Genomic DNA, 15181 nt, shown 5'->3' on the forward strand with positions numbered 1-15181 from the left:
TTTTGTTATTTAAGCTTAAAAAAAAAAGGGATTAAGAATTATGTTTGGGGATAGAATTAATTTTGAAATAATGCTAAGTTCACAACATTTTTATAATAAATCTTATGCAAAAAGCTATTATTGGTGGGTAAAAAAATAATATTAGTATTTGGCCCAAATTAGAATCAATAATAGCTTACTACATTAGATTTGTTGTAAAATTATTCTAAAAATGTTGTGAATGTAATAGCACTACTCTTATTTTTGTTGAACTCAAATTTTTGTAATTCTCAAGTCAAGATGTTCAAAAATTTTATTAAGATAGTCACAATAGGTTAATTTAGCATATAATATTTTTTTGGCAAGTGTATATACATATTTTTACAAGTCAGGGTGGTCCTATAACCACCTTGGTTTGCAAGTAGAGTCACCACTGCACAAGATCAAGTTTCAACCATCAACTTAGAAGCATCCAGCATAAATCTTTCAAGGCTAAAAAACAGCTTTATTAATCTCAAAATTCTCATTATGTAAAGTTAAACCCCGAACTCTTTCCTTCAATATTTTTCATACTCGCTATACCTTTAGTTTATACTCAACCCAACTTTACATACATGCACTATGAATATAAATTCTCTTTCCCACTTTTTGTGTCTCACTTTATATTTCACCAATCACATCTAATTGCATTTTATAAAAAAAATTCCTCATAAAATAATCAAAGTTTACAATGGAAACAAATCATACATATGTTATACTGTAATTAGTGAAACATAAAAGTAAAACACAAAAGAAATGGAATAGAAAACTTGTATTAAATGAACTATGGTTATTTATCCCTTTTTAAAATAAATAAATTATTATATATTGGTTCAATTTATATGTGTTGTAACTAAATAAAAATTACCCATTTTTTAAACTATGAATCTTTATAAAATCGAATAGTTAGAGGGAATAGCTTGTGTACATGGTTAGAAATACACTACTATTCATATCATCATAAAATCTCTAGTAGTTTGTGTGTGTGTTTTTTTTCATTGAATACGGTATTTTGTGTTCTGTGTCTCTCTTTAAGGGTTAGCTTCATTACTAACTTCTGGTCATCCTATACTAATAATTTAATAAATGCTATCTCTCTCCAATCAAATGCACTATGCTCCTTTACAAATATTTCCATGGAAAATATCTTTCTTTCTTTCAATTAACACAAATATTTTCTGTTCTGCGCCTCTCACATGTTGTGCACCCAACACATATGTGGGACTGCCAGTTTGTGAGAGGCTTACTTCACGGAACAGACACAAGAAAACATTGGCTCCCTTAATACAACCCAAAAGTCTTCTGTGCCTCTTTTCTAGGGTTAGATTTAGAGGTCTAACCCCCTCAACTTACACTTAACCTATAATAATAGTTATTATTATAAAACTGAATGATAATTAATAATCAGTAATTATACACAATCATTTTTACAAAATGATAAAAGAGTTAAAATGGGCCATGATCTTAATGGCAGAAAAAATAGGCCCCTAAACAAATGAAAAGATAGATTTGGGCTTAGAATTGAAGCCCAACCCAAACTTGACACCCAAATTAAAGACATGGCTGTGCTTTTCATACTGTCATCCAAATTTTTAGACTCTACCACCACACAGGAAAAAATGGCGCTACCAATTTCCGTACAATTCCCGGTAACCTCTCCTTTCCCACCACCCACAAAAGCCGGTCACCCACGCACGTCCGTACTGCTCAAACCGCCACTTGTCGGTCACCTTTCTCTTTCTCACCCCAAACTCAGACCCGTAAACCTAATATCTCTCAGTCTCAGGCTGAAAGCCATTGAAGAGACCCGAGAAACTCCCGAGTCCGAGACCCAGCAAACCAAGTCGGAATCGGAGACTCAACCCGGCGGCGAGGTTGGATCAGAGATCAAGGAGGCGATGCGGAAGAGGAAGGAGCAGCAGGGAGAGGGGGGTTTGTGGAGCGGAGTGGCGGAGGAGATCGGAGAGATCGAGTGGCCGCCGTTTGGTAAGGTTTTGGGCACGACGGGTGTCGTTTTGGGTGTGATTGCAGGGTCGAGTGTCGTTTTGCTCACTGTGAATGCCGTTTTGGCTGAGCTCTCTGACCGGGTTTTTGCCGGTAGAGGAGTTCAGGATTTCTTCGGCTGACAAATAGTGGTGTAAAGACACGTGGGCCCCCAGCCCAGTAGAAAGGCCCATTAAGGTTAAGCCACGTGGGCAGAAGATGTACTTGCCACATTTTGTGACTTTGTGAGTGAGATTATGTAGCGTGTTCTAGGATAAGATTTTGGAGAGTTTTTGAATGAATTGTGTAAATCTTTGCTAGCAACCTTTTTTTCTTATGCACATTGCGGAATTGTAACTCGTGTTGTTTATAGACTTTAGTACCCACTTACTTAATTGTAACAAGGTTAGCTCAATCAAACACTTGCTATCCATCCTAAGGATTAAGGAGACAAAGGAGACCACAAATTGGATTTGGGGTGTCATTCTCTTCTCCTTCCCAATGTACTTTCTGATTCTAATTACTAGAACTATCGCATTGGACTAAAAACAAATTTCTAACTCATGTTGTTTATAGACTTTGGCGCCTATTTAAGAAGATAGTAGATATAAAGTCCAATTATAAGGGACCTATCACAAAAGTGACATGTGTCTACTTTTGATCACGTGTCATTATTTTAATGGGTTCAATGTAACTAAACACTGAACCTAAACTAAGTCCAAGAAAATGCATATCTTAAAAGTTTCAATTGATAAAGTCTTGTTAAATAAGGAATGAAATTTAGGCTCAAATCTCATTTACACTAAAAATTGAATGATGTCTTAACTTGAAAATAATAATCAATCATCATGAGTGAACCCACAACTTCAAATCTCTTCATATCTTTTATATATATATATATATATATATTTCCACTACTTCTTACAATACTTCAAAAGAGTAGAACTAGGAAGCAAACCATGGTTTCAAAATTTATTTTATAATAATAATAATAATAATAAAAGCGATACATATCTCCTTTGTTATTGTAGTACTTCAAAGAGCAAATCTAGTGCCAAAACTTAAGGTGAAAAATATATCTTGAGATCATGAGCGAAGGATACCATTGAATCAAAGGAAAAGGGTTTGTAGAGTAGAGCTGAGATTTTTTAGTCCATAATAAGTGATCAAGCCGAAGGTCTATTTTGTAAAAAATCTCTATTAGACATTACCGACCTATTCAACTTCTGCTCAAAATAAAAAAAGAGGAATGGCAATGGGTTAGATTTGAGACAAAAAGAATGCTCCAAACCCAAACCAATTAAATATTTTAAATACCAAACCCTATTAAATTTTAGGAATTCCAACCCAAAATTTGATCCATGGACATCCCCATAACCCCATTCAATTGCTTTCAATTGATTGAACTGGCATTCAAGCATGACCCATAGGCCATAATGATGTTTTGGATCGTTCACTTCTAAGCTGTGGTGGTGATTGACTCAACTCAAATGCAGAGGGAAAATTTCTCATAACCAAGAGATTGCAGCCCAAAAAAGAAAGTTTAGGACTCAATACCTACTTGTCTTTCTTAGATGCTTTGGACAGAATCGCTTGCAGCAGTACTCGATCTTTGGCAGTAAGACTGTAATAGCCCTATCTCCCACATACATCATCGCATAGGATTATAAAATATTTATTAAAAAAAAAAAATTGTACCTGGAAGATCTTTGCCCTTACAGCATTTGCAAAAGATTTTATAATTAGTTAATATTTACAGGTTTTTCAATTCATTTTTTGCCACTGCCAAAGCAACATGGTTTAGATATGGTTCAACCAAAATGAACAGCACTGCCTTGGATGTTCTGATATGTCTAACAGCACAACTTCAAGAAAGATCCTTAAGAGGGACTTTATGATCAGAAATATTTGATAATCCTATATACAGACCTAGATTTTAAGTCTAGCAGTCAAATATAGAAGACACCTGTACTCATGCTCAAAATTTTACCTCAGCCTCATTTGCACGAGTACAACACCAAAAGCCCTCCTCTTCACACAAAAGTAACAAACACAAACATTCAGCAATAATCTTAAAAGTCTACTATCCTCCTGATCAACCAAACACCCAAGTCTCCAACACCTAGTTCAAAACTAGAGAAATTTTACATAACAATATGAAAATATAAAGGGGCAAAGGATACAAGACCATCATTCGCTTCCACCAGCAGGGCCAACGAGAACTCCCTGTGCAGAACCTTCCTTCCGCCCACCATCATCCTTGGTCTCACCATCGGGCTTTCTTATCCTAATTTTGTATTTAGCCTCGAAGTCGGAAATTTCCTTTTTCTTCTTTTCCAAAGCCTCATTGAGCCTAGCAATAACCTCCTCCAGCCCCTCTTTATTGCGCTGGACAGCAGGTAGGACTTCTTGGATGGTTCTCTCCACCAGAACACCTCCAATCATCCGGAAGCACCGTCTTGTTGGGTCAAGCGGCTGGATAGCATTAATGACCAATGAGTGCTCACCCACTTCCATCTCTAGTTCAGTGATTTTTGAGTAAATTTGGTTTAGTTCAGTCCTCATAGAAGCATACTTATTTGCAACTGCTTGTTCATTTATTGGTTCCCTTTGTTCATCTTCGGCTCTGCTGGCCATGATGCTCTACAAATGAAAGGGGAGGGGATTTTTAAAAAGAAATAAATAAAAAGGATAGGTATATAGGATAGAAGAAACATTCCATATAAGCACAGGTATTCCTGCAAAGTAAACCATTATTGTAGGGGGTGGGATAGAACAGTCCCCCCTGCCCCAAAAAAGGAAGAAGAAGAAGGAAATATCATAATAACTAGGATATGTATTCCGATAGGAAATTCTGATCCATTACAATATCCACAATCAGGGACAGATTTTTTAGTGAAAGGACTTCAATTCCGTATGGCAACTCAGGTAATTCATCAGGAGGTTACAAAGTTTTAGCCTGAAGAAATAAGGCCTGTGGTTGGTAGATGCTTAATATATTGGCTTTAGCAATTGCAGGATTTGTTCCTCTTTTGATAAATCCATAAACCTAAAATATCCAAGAGATTTTTTTTTTATTTTTGGTGAGTTACACACACAGGTGCCCACAATCTCACCCTCCATCCCATTATTATGGGAAGAGGAAGTGCCATTTAAGCTATAGCTCATTGGCAAGACAATGTTTTCCCTTTCTTTTTCCCCCTTAAAAATCTAATTTTAATGAACTTAATTCATCAATCCAGTTTTTAGTTTTATGCCAATGAGCACTAGCTCAAATGAAAATTTATTCTCCCACAAGGAGAGGGTGGAGATTGAGGTCATGGATTCAAGACTTGGGTGGATGTTTATGAAAGAAAATACAGTTTCAGTTTATATCCAAAAAAAAAAAAAAAAAAAAGAAGAAGAATCTGTACTAACCTACAAACTGAAAACCACCATATAGAACTTGATACATTTATTATGGCATTGCTCTTCCTTATAGAAAAGTGACTCATGTACCAGGTAATATTCCTATGGTAAAATATTCAATTCAAGGAGCCTAATATTATTGTATGCCTGTCAGCATTACAGCAAAAAACTAGATTTCTTTGGACCAAAGAATGAAAACAAGCAAAACAAAACATGGTGGGCAAAATACAACCTTGAGAAAAATCAATTAAACAGCTCAATGCCCCTAGTTCTTCTAATTGTTAGGGCCTAAACATGAATTTAAATATTTTTATTGCACAAGTAATGTGGCTTTAAACGACTTGAAGCTTCCATGGATTCCAACTACATGAACGTCATTGTTTGAATCTAACAATATGCTTCAAAACATTATCAATCACTGGATAACTTGCACTTTGTAATAATATAACCAACAAAATGTCTCCTAACTTTTGTCCATTAATTTTGGGACAGAAAACCTTGCTAATCACTTCTCAAATATATAATATCCAAGTCAAATAACATTTAAAATCCCAAACCCAAGCTATTGCCACTAAACCCTATGAAAGAAGAGAATCAAATTTTAACCAAAATTAAGCAACAAGACCCACAGCATGCTTAAAAGATCAAGAGACAAGAATGAAACAATTGCATAGTTATTAAAAGCATTCAAATTCACTACATTGCTCAAGCAACAAAACTACTCTCAACAATAATTTGGATTTGCAACGGACTAATCTGACGGTCATCAAAATTTAAAAATAAAAAGGTTTTGAAGATGCAGCTTCTACAGGAGCCAGTAATTTCATTTTTCCTATAACAATAGGCTATACCAATCCTTGTTAAATTCATACATGATTGGCATCTCAGAATTTTTAAATTGCCAACACATTTTATAGTTGCTTTTGGATTTTGATTAAATCCAACAGCATTATGAAATACAAAAACCAGAATTAAATTCCAGAGCCAAAAATCAGAAAATCTAGGTTGACTTGCATTTACAAGTTCATGACCAGCTTCAGTTCAGTCAGACAACAGGACCTGAACCCATGAGACAGTAGCTAGTGAAACCAACTCTAAAGCAATCGATACATAAATCCATAGTCATATACCTAATAACCCACTACTTTTTGTGATTATATAACCCTTCCATCGTTTTGGTAGTAATCCAAAATCAGCCCATCTTTAATATTTTTTTTTAAGAAGTGAGTTTTTGGCCCAACAAGATCCTTGTAGTTCAACGGGCACCTTTTGGGGTTTCTAACAAAGACATCATTCAACCACCCCATTGTAACTATCAAATTTATCAAAAAATTAGTGAGTTTTGGCCCAAGGGGAAGGGTAAGGGGAGAATCTAACTAGTAACCCCAATGTTTAATGAGGCAAGGTCCCGAGCAGATTCTGCTACTCCTTGGGGTCTTTTAGAGCAACCCATTATTCCACAGACCTAAATCATATTTGTATAATGAGCAAAGTTGAAACTCTTTAAAAAATTACAGTTGAATGATATTTGAATTTCATTGTGTAAAGTGCTAATAACCATGTAGCTATAATAACTAGCACGCCTTAGCTACAAAACCCTGTTCTTTTTACTTTTTTTTGGACCTAAATAACAAAGCTTTGTTAAAAAATCTCAGTTACAATTCAATAACTGATAAAACAATATATGAATAATAGTAGATTAATTAAATTATTCTATACATAATAAAATCCCTAACCAAAAACAAAACTAGTTATTCAAAATATAACCTAGCACAGACAAAGAACGAAAACCCAAGACCAAGAAATCCCCATTATTTCAGATCAAACACTATAACAGCCTAACACACCAATTACTTTGGTTCAAATGAGACAGAAAAAATCATAGGAAAAACCAAAACAACGTTATCATTCTTATTCAGATTTCTCCTACGCCAAACGAAGCCCTGGACCTCCAGTTTAGAAATGCATATATAAGAGGCAAAAAAAAAAAAAAAAAAAACCAACAACAACAACGACAACAACAAGAAACAGAGAGTTAGAAATGCATATATAAGAGAAAAAAAAAAAAAAAAAAAAAAACCAACAACAACAACGACAACAACAAGAAACAGAGAGACAGAGAAAAGGTACCAGGTCGATTAGATGTAGAGCAAACTGGTGCTTGGCTTAGCTTAACTGAGCACTACGTATTTGACAAATTGACGCTGTGTTGAGTTTAGAGGGAAGGGGACGAGGTAAAGAAAAAGCAAAAACAAATGACTGAATTGCAATTTAGTCCTTTTCAAAAATAAATTTACAATTTAGTCCTTTTTTGGCACGTGACCAGCTCGTGCGACCAAACTTTAGTTTACACATCTGATCTGAGTAGCTAGAGTCTCACAGTAACATCTACCTAGCTTCGCTACACGGTACTCTCTCTCTCTCTCTCTCTCTCTCTCTGCGCACACCCATCACCGGCGGCGGCGGCACCGGCGGTAAGCTCTAATACCATCTAGTATTATTGCTTACTGTGTTCGCCGATTTCTCTCTGTGTATGTATTTTCTTCTTTGAACCTCTTTTTTAAATACATGTAACGATTGAGACACCAAAGTCTATTCATACATCTTACTTTAGAAAAAGATTGCACCTAGACTATTTGGTTTTTCAATTCGTATAAACTACTCAGAAATGATGAAATGCTTATATATGTGTGTGTGTGTGTGTGTTTGTGTGTGTGTGTGTGCGTGTGATGTTGTGGTTCTATATGACTAGCTCTATTTGCACGTGCCAAATGGATGATTCTACAAAAGGCCATGTTGACCTCTTAAAACAAGTTCTCAACAAATTAATAATCTATTGGGTTTTGAATTCCATATAGAGTCGGGTTAAATTTTTGTATAAGTTCTAATGGTTCTCAAGGCCTCGTGAGAGATTCTATGAAATCCAAGATTCAAAACTTCTAATCAATATTTTTGTACAACTCTTAAGTGATTATTTCTTGTAATTATCCTTGTGGTGTCTGTGTGTGTGAGATGAGGGACTCACCATACACACGTCCGAGGGAATTATCAAATACTTGAAGAAAGCTGGATATGCACCCACATTAGAATTTGTTTATTTATTTTTTTTGCTCAATTGAAACTGACTAAGATTGATCAAACTACGAATAATGTACAATAGTATGAGAGAGAGAGAGAGAGAGAGAGAGAGAGGTAGGTAAAGAGTGATGAAGGGTCAGAGCAGCAAGCATTGAGAACGAGTAGATTGGATAAGTTGGCCTAATATCCACATAAATATCAGCTTGCTTATCAAACAAACTAGCCATTTTTTAGAGTCTAGGGTAACCCAATTTTTGTGGGTTGGAGGTGGGTTGGTTGATTCAGGGGTTAACCATGAGTGTGGGGCTTCGAATTATGTTTGGTTTTTACTGTTGGCTCTTGTTTTCTTTATGTCTATGTGAATCATATCTATGATATTTACTAGTGTCTACTGTCTAGATTTTCAGAAGTAATATTTAAAAGGGTACCTATAACATTTATCTTGTCACTTGGTGGTTCATTGTATCATATTTTGAGCTGATTGTTAGGGCTTAGTCGTGGAGTATATGTTACATTAAAATTTGCTGTTTCTTTTTTCAGACAGTGATTTCTGTTGTCTTTGTGTCAGTGATTGTTTGTCCATGTGATATTTCTGTTATCTTTATGTTAGTCATTATTTCCTTGTGATTTTTCTGTTGTCTTTAGGTTAGTGGTTGTTTCCATTTGACATTGTAATATTATTGAATGACTTAGGCTTAGAGAAGTGGCTCGTCAACCTATTATGATGTTGCTAGCACTGATTAATAAAGCAAACTGGTATACTCTTAGTGAATCTAACATAGAGCGTTTGACGCCAGGCAATTGGAAAAGTCAAATTACACAAACACGTACACATTGAGCACCAGATGTCAGACAATCTGAAAAGTGTTAGAATGGATATTGCACTCTTGCAAAAAAAAAATTGCAATTTCTGCACTTCATTTACTTGCCCCAATAAAAAACTTACAGCAAAGCCTTGTTCCAAGAATATCAATTTGTCAAGTTCATGATCCTCATATTTCACTCCGGCAGAATTCATTTGAATCCAAAATTTCTAATATTTCTTATAAAATAAATTTAACACAATTATAATGAAGTCCTTATATTGGGGTGATATGATATCAATGGTGCTAAACTATAATACTGTATATTGAATTCAGTTATCAGTTTCAACAAAAAACAATGAGAGATATTCTAAAAGTGAATTTGTTTCTAGGTGAGATAATCAGACATGCTCCTCTTAGGTTGACCATAACTTTATAAATATGCTGAATCCCAGCCAAGGATTCAATGTTAATACTTTCCAATAATCAACAATAACTTTGGTTTTTTTAATGCAATCAAAGACATTTTTATGAAAGTTCTCTTTATGGAATTCATTAGGGAAAATTTTTATTTATTTTTTTAAAATAAATATGTTTGGCCTCATGTGGAGGGGGAAGGGGAGATTTGAACTACTGACCTCTGCTTTATGAGGTATGGTTCCCAGTCAATTGTGTGCATTAGGGGAAAATGACCATACCATTTGTCTTCCAAAGGCTGTCCAGCAGGTTACTCTCCCAAGTTAAATCAATTCATCCTCTTCACCTCCTTAAAGAAACCCATATGCAACCTGAATCTCATAGGAGAGGAAGAGAAAAGGGGAAAGAGAATCATGAAATGAGGTGATAGGTATGCAATTTGGCAAAGGCAAGGGTGATCACAAGTTGACTGGGTTCAGTATGATGGCCAGCCTTTCATTCAACCATGTCAATTAGGGAAGAAAGAAACCCATTGCCAATGAATACAAATCTACTTACCAACCATCTGACCAGATTAGGCACTTCCATCAATTTGGGTAGAGATCAATGTCAAGGCCAGCAATCCAAGCCAATCTCTGCAAGATCTAATGAAGATGGAGTTGATCTTCATCAGATCAAATGGATATCAAGAATAGAGACTGGCAACTAGCAAGGGGTGATGCTGGTGAGGTTGAGGTTTAGGAGGGATGAAAACAGGCAAGGTGGGCATTGTATTTTAGTCACATTAAAAGTTGAATTCAATATAATGTCATGTAGTTTAGCAACATTGACATCATCCTAATATAATGGCTTAATACTTATCCAAAAGAGAAAAGGACTCCAATATAATTGTGTTGAATTCAACTAAAAAAATTTGAGAAATTTTGGATTTAAATGAGTTCTATAGGAGTAAAATATGGGTCTAGAACCTGATTAATGGAAATTCTTGAAACAAGGCTTTGCTGTAAACCTGAAAGATGTTTCTTGGGTTAGTAATTGAAGTGCAAGCAACTTGCTTTTCATGCTAGAGTGCAATCTCCAATCTAAAACTTTTCAGATTCTCTGGTATTCTTTAGTGGATTTATCTTGCAATCAACGGAATGGTGCATGCTCTTTGTTAACAAGTTTTAGCTCATATGGCACCTCCTCTTCCTATAAAAACAAGGGTGAATGGTGCATGTGTGACTTAACTAAAATTGGTGCATGCTCTTCAGTTCTTAAATGGAAATATATCTGGTATATATGTACTTTGAAATGTCAACAAGTCTTGCGTTGTTTGTGATGTGTTCTCTTTATTCTTATTATTTTCTTGAATATTGGAACTCTTTTTAGGGTCCTTGTTTTTGCCAAGTTGTTGAGTCTACTCTGTCTTGTTGGGCATGTGCAGTTTAAATATAGGATAATGGGTCGGAAAGCTGGTTCGCTTTATATTAACCCAAAGAAATTTAGCTCTCTTCACAAACCTTGCATGAAGGAAATGATTGCATTTCTCAACTGCTTGGCTGTCAACAACAACAGTAATGATAAGTGTGTCCGGCAGAAGGAACTTTTGAGTGTCTGTATGGACTCTCAGGTGATGTAACTTTTCTGATTTATTGCAGCATATTCTTCTCCTATCTTTTTACATGGCTTTTTACTCATAATTTTTCATCCCAATTTTTTTGAAATTTTGATTATTTTCTTCTGGACTGTCCAAGGCAGTATATATCTCTAAAACCTTTGAATGCCTTTGTTACAGGCAACCAATAAAAGAAAGTCTTGGGGAAGCATTAATTACCACCTGCAGAGGCTTAGCAGAGGAAGAAAGTAGTTTGGGCTTATAGAGAAAGAATGTTTTATTAATGTCTCATCCTTCAAGTTCAGTTGCAGAGCCTTAGCACGGGAACTATTTTGGTTGGACCAGAAAAAAGTTTAGAAATCATTTCCCAATTTGAATTGAATGCATCCGATGAAAACATCTGTTGCAGTTTATATTAATACTTGTTGCATTGAAGAATTTTACAGCAACTCTACATTCGGTAGAATGAAATTAGACAAGAAAGGCATCAGAGTTATCTCTTTACCATGCTACTCAAAGCTTTGACATGTTACTCATTGATAAGTGATGACCTATTTTATTTTTATCTGCTCACATTTGTCAATGCATCAGTTACCCCTGCCAAGTAAACTTTATTTTTCCTCTTTTTGTATTTCAGTTGCCCTTACCAATTTTTAATTCCCTGGCTTTCTTTTTAATAGTATGAAGGGGAATTGAAACCTTTCTATCAAAGTAATGGAAGATAAATTGATCAACAAGCTAAAAGTTTAGTTCTTTATGTTATGGTTTTTGTTTATACATATATTTTGGTGATCTTTGCTAAACTGACTTGAAACACCCTGGAGATTTCAAGCCCAAAAGGTTAGCACAATGGGGAAGAGATGTCTAAAATTTACAAACTTCTCAACCTTTGTGTCACCTATCATTGTATCACTAACTTACTGTCTTAGCCTTTCTATTTCAGCTCACCCTGATTTGTTGAGATTGGCTAGGGAACTTAGAACATAATTTTTATTTATTTTTTAATCCATGTAAATTGACACATTGGTTCCATGTTGGCAAATATTTTGAGTTAAATGATTTCCATTTCTCATGTGATCCATTTCCATTTATCAGTTGATAGCAAAGACCTTTTGAAACAATATAATGGTATGGGGCTAATTAAATATTTTAAAATATAAGGTTCATTTTGAAACATGAGGCAGATGTTGAGGACTGAATATATATAAATTAACCTCAAAATTAGTAACATAGTTTATTTTTAAGTAAAATACTATTACAAACTATTTTTGGAAATTAAAATATTACTCTAATTAAAAGTAGATGATAAAAAGTTTTAAGAAATTTAATAGCAGCTTCGTTATTTTTTATTTGTTTAAGGTACCTAAGCTCCCTTCAGGTTTTATCACTTTATTGAAATGGCAACCTCCCCCAATGTTAGTATAAATTGCAATCCTCCTTGAGGTGTCTATAAATATGTCAAATAAGTTCACTTTCTCTTATGTTATTACCTTCTTAACAACATATTCCATATTTTGAAAAAATATTATTGTACAAACCTCTAGGATATAGTGTCATTTATAATTTTATATGTATTTTAAGAGCAAGACATGCCATTTTGTCTATAGTTAAGAAAGTCAGACATAGACTTATAGTCAGATATAGACTTATCTATCCCATGTATAGAAAAAAAAAAAAAAAAAAAAAAAAAAAAAAAAAAAAAAAAAAAAAAAAAAAAAAAAAAAAAAAAAAAAAAAAAAAAAAAACGCAAAATTGGTGAACATTGAAAAAGAGGTTTGTTAAAGATGCATGCAGCAAATTACTTTGTGTTATGGATGGTGCATGTGAGATATATGTCATAGTGAATTCTCAAGAAGTGTTTATACCATATACCTTAAAACAGTGGGTTCTTGCAGGTGACAAGAGCTGGCTGTTTTTTAAGATTTGCTGAATGTACGGGAGAAGCTGGCTGTTGATAGTGGATCAGATAGCATCTCAAGTGCCTACTCTCAAGGGTGAGCATCTGCATTTTTTGTCCCCCACCTTAAAAAAAAATATATATATATATTATATATATAATGACGTTGTTGCACTGATTGCCAAATATAGCTGTTTTCTGCATTCATTGGCTTGGTATAGATTTACATATGTAAGGACTCTTTCTCATACAAGGAGCATTGGGACTCCTACTTAGGCTAGTACACTAAAAACCTAATACGGTAATAAAAGTCTAATTACACAAAGGAAATAAAAATAAGATAGTTAGAATCTACTCAATAATTCTNAAAAAAAAAAAAAAAAAAAAAAAAAAACACAAAAAAAAAAACACAAAAACAAAAACAAAAACAAAAACTTAAGAGTGAGTCTGATGTAAAGCATTTTAAGTAATTGCATACACTTGTAGTGTGCATTTGGATACTGCTTATTTTGTTAAAAACTAAAAACTGAAAACTTATTATTTAAAACATTGTAACAAAATATTTTTTATTGCTACAAGTCACTATTCATGCATTCTTATCACTTGACTGGTCCATGAACAGTGCCATGGACCAGCCAAAAAAAAACGCAAGCTGCGCAAACGTAAACACAGCCACTGTCCCAAACACACCATAGTTTCAAAAACCAGTAGCTACATTTAACAAAGTCAGCTACTCAGTTTCAGTAGCAATCTATTAGTTCAATGCCAACAATCATCTTAATCTTCTTGTAACTAATTAGTTACTTAGATTATGTTTTAACACTAGCCAATGGGATTTAGACACTTGTCAATCATTAAGAAGGCTACCCATGCTAAATAGCTAATAACACTTTTTTTCCGTTAGAAAACCTTTTATAAAGATAGTTTTCTACATTTTTCCAGTGCTTGATAACATAAAAAAGATTGGTCAACGGAAAACTCTTATAAAAATAAAGTTTATTTTCTATAGGTTATTTTCCCCACACACACACAAAAAAAATAATTTAAATTATAAAAAAAAAAAAAAAAAAAATCTCTTCTCACACTCTCACTATCACCCCCTCTGACCTCTTATCTTCCCACAAATTTCTTTCTCTATCTGCATCTCTTCTATTTTTTCTCCCCTCTATAACACCATTTTTTAATAAGGTTTTTATTTTTTTTCTCCTCACAAATCGATCAACGGTTCTATAATAATTTTGGTATATTTATCAAACTATTTGTACTGGATTAGTTTGCTAGTAAAACTGTAAGATCTGTTTTTGTTGCCCAAGCCCAAAGGATATGGGTTAAAGGCCCAACGAACCCAGAACAATGAATTTGTAGAGAGTGGGCGAAAGAGCTGGGCTGATTATGAAGCACAGAACAGTTGGCTAGGTTACGTGCAGTGATGATAACATGAACTGAAGTTTAGATAACTCCATGAATGAATGTCCGAAGAGACATTTTATTGAATGAACAGTGATTACAATATTCAGACCTACAGTGAAGCTTTTCTCCCTCTTTTTCTTTCTTTTCCCTGATCTCCTATTATCAGGGACCCTTCTTCTTTATATAGCATCCCTTCCTATCATCTCCATCGTCCACCTGTTCTTCATCCACGCATCTACTCAAGTGCATGTCACGTCATGTGTCTACTTTAGTTCTTTGTGAGTGACGGTAGCTGAGGTTGCACTGTTTAGGGTCTTCTCCACATAAATGCGGCCAGAAAAGCTGTTGCAGTGCATTAAATGCGGTGGTAACAGCTTTTCCTTCAGATATTTTTTAGTTCTGATCATTTCCGGATCCATCCAGGACCTATCATTGCCATTGGGATCGTTGGGAAGATTAGTCGGACCTTCCACACGTTCGTTTGATCAAGGCTCATCATAGCCGAGGAGCAAGACGTCCTCGGACCAATGGTGATCTCTTCGGACGACACTCCCCTTCTGCTTCTGGGCT

The 15181-nt window shown here is 34.7% G+C and overlaps 3 protein-coding genes across 5 annotated transcripts; 2 read left to right on the top strand and 1 right to left on the bottom strand.

The window, feature by feature from the left end:
* Positions 1-1515: 1515 nt before the first annotated feature.
* On the top strand, positions 1516-2371 carry LOC112017863 (preprotein translocase subunit SECE1). Its single transcript, XM_024050320.2, has one exon. The coding sequence runs from the start codon at positions 1578-1580 to the stop codon at positions 2142-2144; it is 567 nt and encodes a 188-aa protein (XP_023906088.1). The 5' UTR covers positions 1516-1577; the 3' UTR covers positions 2145-2371.
* Positions 2372-3867: 1496 nt separating this feature from the next.
* On the bottom strand, positions 3868-7674 carry LOC112017883 (prefoldin subunit 2). Its single transcript, XM_024050344.2, has 2 exons — positions 7540-7674; positions 3868-4644 (listed from the first exon to the last, which is right to left on the bottom strand). The coding sequence occupies exon 2, from the start codon at positions 4636-4638 to the stop codon at positions 4192-4194; it is 447 nt and encodes a 148-aa protein (XP_023906112.1). The 5' UTR covers positions 4639-4644; positions 7540-7674; the 3' UTR covers positions 3868-4191.
* A 100-nt stretch (positions 7675-7774) lies between these two features.
* Positions 7775-11869, top strand: LOC112017832 (uncharacterized). 3 transcript variants are annotated; one of them, XM_024050289.2, is made up of 3 exons: positions 7775-7817; positions 11134-11319; positions 11485-11869. In XM_024050289.2, the coding sequence occupies exons 2-3, from the start codon at positions 11149-11151 to the stop codon at positions 11554-11556; spliced, it is 243 nt and encodes an 80-aa protein (XP_023906057.1). In that variant the 5' UTR covers positions 7775-7817; positions 11134-11148; the 3' UTR covers positions 11557-11869. The 3 variants fall into 3 exon arrangements, with proteins under 3 accessions (XP_023906057.1, XP_023906055.1, XP_023906056.1); XM_024050287.2 differs by having other exon boundaries at positions 7781-7883; XM_024050288.2 differs by having other exon boundaries at positions 7793-7940.
* Positions 11870-15181: the final 3312 nt, after the last annotated feature.

The sequence above is a fragment of the Quercus suber genome, unplaced genomic scaffold (assembly GCF_002906115.3).
Source record: "Quercus suber isolate HL8 unplaced genomic scaffold, Cork oak 2.0 scaffold_4, whole genome shotgun sequence".
Classification (NCBI taxonomy): Eukaryota; Viridiplantae; Streptophyta; class Magnoliopsida; order Fagales; family Fagaceae; genus Quercus; species Quercus suber.

Coding starts and splice junctions, on each gene's coding strand:
- LOC112017832 (XM_024050289.2), top strand. CDS start 11,149: ATGGGTCGGAAAGCTGGTTCGCTTTATATTAACCCAAAGAAATTTAGC. Junction 11,320..11,484: donor GTGTCTGTATGGACTCTCAG/GTGATGTAACTT, acceptor CCTTTGTTACAG/GCAACCAATAAAAGAAAGTC.
- LOC112017863 (XM_024050320.2), top strand. CDS start 1,578: ATGGCTGTGCTTTTCATACTGTCATCCAAATTTTTAGACTCTACCACC.
- LOC112017883 (XM_024050344.2), bottom strand. CDS start 4,638: ATGGCCAGCAGAGCCGAAGATGAACAAAGGGAACCAATAAATGAACAA.